The 3,414-nt window shown below is 40.6% G+C and overlaps 1 protein-coding gene across 1 annotated transcript; it reads right to left on the bottom strand.

Annotated features, from left to right (window-relative positions):
- Positions 1–1,371: 1,371 nt before the first annotated feature.
- LOC133128820 (uncharacterized) lies at positions 1,372–2,298 on the bottom strand. Its single transcript, XM_061242628.1, has one exon. The coding sequence runs from the start codon at positions 2,296–2,298 to the stop codon at positions 1,372–1,374; it is 927 nt and encodes a 308-aa protein (XP_061098612.1).
- Between the last annotated feature and the right edge of the window lie 1,116 nt (positions 2,299–3,414).

Below are 3,414 nucleotides of genomic sequence, written 5' to 3'. Positions count from 1 at the left end.
GACGTCAGAACCCCACTGTAGCACGCTCACGTTCAGTTCAACCGCGCACTCTCCAAGGCGGATTCAACACACTTTTTTAGTATTCAACGAACAGTCCACGGAGTCAAATGCAATAGGATCCGATGCGTCACATGTGGTACAGAGACCAATGATAGTCACACGCGGTGTGAGTCCGATTCATTCAATCTGCTGAACATTATTCAATGCATTTTCGTTAAACACTTGCAGTTCAGACGTTTATTAGACCACATATCTCTAACGTTTAGAATACATTCGAGAGGAACAAAACGGAGAACTTAATCGAACAATATTAAGACTCTTGCTACACACGTCGCGAATAGACCTCCACATTTTGCAGACATCGTGTTAACTTTACTTGAAAAGTTAACAGCTTGTGGTATAGGATTCTTGTGTGAGGCTTTCACGATAGGCTACACAAAGGCAAATTGCACTAAATAGCATGATCATTCTAACCATACTCTGCCTCTGAACAACACTGTAGTTTATTTAACTTTTAAACACTGCAGTCCATAAATTATTTGTGTTGCAATCGATTGGGCGTTATAATTAAATCTCTTCTCTTTAGATATGTGAAATGGTAATAATACAGTCAGTAGCTATGTCGTGTTTCATTCATTCTGACTACGGTTTCTACGATGTAACGGTAGGCTACATTGCAAGAAATAATGAACATAACCACCGTCTATGGAATTCAACACAAGTGTCCAGATCAGGGAAAACAGTATTGCATTAGTTAACTGTATAATATCAACCAGCAATACTTCTTTACCTCAGGTATCTATGCAGCTACATGGGAAGAGGCACACATCTGTTGTATTTTATTGATCTTTCACACAGGTAATTTAAAGAAGAGTACAGACAATCACATCAGCATTATCAGCAGTTCCTGAAACCTGAAACCATTTACCTTGTTTTTTGCACTGTCACAATCTGAAGCAATTATTTTTTTACATTCACAATTTTCTAATAGAGAAAAGAAACAAGAGCCCGAGTGCAGTCACTTGAGGTGAGGGATTCAGGAACTGGACAGTAAATAACTGATTCAGGGAACTTTGTACGAACATGGGAATTTGGGTTATAGGGATGCACAGAAGCAATCAACAATGACATATTTTAGGTGGAACAAAAATGCATATTCAATGAGGATAAAGATTAATGAGAAGTTAGATTCATATTTTGTTGTTTTGGTACGCAGATATTTAAAAAATGCGTCACTTTAACATTAATGATATGCTTGTATTAGACTATATACAGGTTGGTGAGGAAGTACATAATCTTATCAGGTATGGCATAAGACATATATTACAACAATCTGCAATAAGATACCTGCAGCACTAGAGTGTGCTGATCCTACTTTCCTCTCGTGAAAAAGCGCTTTACAGAGAATAAGTTATTTCCTGTGCCGTACACATAAGGGCTGAGGGTGGAGTAAGTGGTGGCGATTAAGAACTCAGTCTGATCCCAGAAGGGGAAGGAGTAGGGGTCTACAGCCAGATGCAGTGCCAGGTAAACTATCCAGTCCACCTGAAAGATAGTCATGCCTGCCAGGATTGCAATGCTGCTCCGCTGGAAACTGGAGGTCTTGCGAGTGGAGAGGGAGGAGCTGACAGACTGGGTAGGCACAGTTTTCCTCTGGAGCAGCAGGATCCTGAGGATGAAACCGCTGGATATTGTGACGACACAGAGAGGCACCAGGATGCAGATGAACAGAAACAAGTACTTATAGACCATGTTTTGGACAGGGCAGTTGTCCTTGGGACACTGGAAGAAATCCAAGGGGCAGATGCTGGTCTGGGTGTAGTTGGGCATGTGGTTGTCTAAGTTCATGGCATAGGTGGGTATCCCAAAGGCGATGGCCAATAGCACACAGAACACACTCAACCCCAGCGCCACAGGAACACTGTCCAGCACGATGGGTAGGTTAACCCGCTTTTCCGCGTCTCGCAGCTTCTGGTAGCGGAAGATGCTGATTAGCATGGTGAAGAGGATGGTGGTGACCTCACCAAATACTGTCAGGCACTTCATAGTGCTGCAGGTCACCATGCTCAGTGACATCTTCCCAGTACTGGAAACGATGATTATGTCATAAACGTCCACGATGAAGATGCTCTCCAGGTTAGAAAGGGCCAGTCCCAGCAACAGGATCTCAAAGGTCTTAAGCTGTTTTGAGCTTTTGAAGATGGATAGCATCAGTAGGAAGTTCCCTGCCATACCGATGATGGAAATCAGGAACCTGATGGTAACGAGCTCAATTTTTATTTCCTCATTGACTTCCATCTTTCTGGCTTTGGAGAGATACCTTTCACAACACCTCTTGTTCACCACGTTTGACGCGTTACCCCTCACATTTTCACCACAAGGACCTGAAGCCTTGCTGTTGCCACGCCATCAGAAGCATGTGACCCTGAAGAGCTGTTTGCTCTTTGTTTCGTGAGGAGCTATTTGCAGTTTAATTGGCAAGTACAGTGAGCGTGACAAGGGAGCAAAAAAAAAAATTGTGAGAGTGGAGGATGTCTAATTCCTCTCGGAGTCACACAAGAAAAGGCTTTCTATCATTTTGCCTAGAATAAGGAAAACATATTTGTAAAGTTTTATCAAAAAACACTTCACTGAGTGTGAGTTGGTTTCTCACACACATACACATACACACACACACATGCATGCATGCACAAACACACACACACACACGTGTGTATGTTAGCTGTGTCGGATCTGATGAGTCTTTGCCCCACAGCCACAGCCACCACTGTAAGAGTAGGATTTAATGAGAGTGTTCCTTAGGGTCAGGGTTATGCCTTCTTGATATGATTTGTAAATGTGTCTTTACACCATTACTCCTGTCATACCAGTACCCACAGGAAGATAACCATCCTTTCCTCCAAACTATGATATGCCTATTTAAGTCTGCACTGTCACTGATAATGACAGGCATATATTTGATATTTATTTACCAATAAAACTGCTATTTATATTTCACATACACTTCAATTATGGGAATAGTTAATGATTCAGGAGAACTGCATTGTAATGGGGAGAGGAGGAAGTACATGGCTGCAGACAAAGAGCCACTGGTTAAGGTAAATTGTGCAGGCTTATATGGTAACAAAATGTTTATTTAAAAAATCTATGTCTTAAGACAAGTAGGGTTTCAGAAATCACTCCTAAATTATTTAACAAGAGAACTGTTAGTGAATACATTCTGTTGTCTGTAAAAATATTGGTTTCTGATGCATAATTTTGCAATATGGGAACAACATGTATTTAATACATGTACTTATATTTGTAATGTATTTATTACACATATATTTTTACATTATATATTTACATACATTGCAAACATATTGTGAAAAAATATTTCAATATTCAAAATGGGTCCCTTTTGCATATTTATAA

This window comes from Conger conger, chromosome 5 (genome assembly GCF_963514075.1).
Source record: "Conger conger chromosome 5, fConCon1.1, whole genome shotgun sequence".
Lineage (NCBI taxonomy): Eukaryota > Metazoa > Chordata > Actinopteri > Anguilliformes > Congridae > Conger > Conger conger.
The sequence above is the reverse complement of the archived record's forward strand: the minus strand, read 5'-3'. Positions and strand labels throughout refer to the sequence as shown.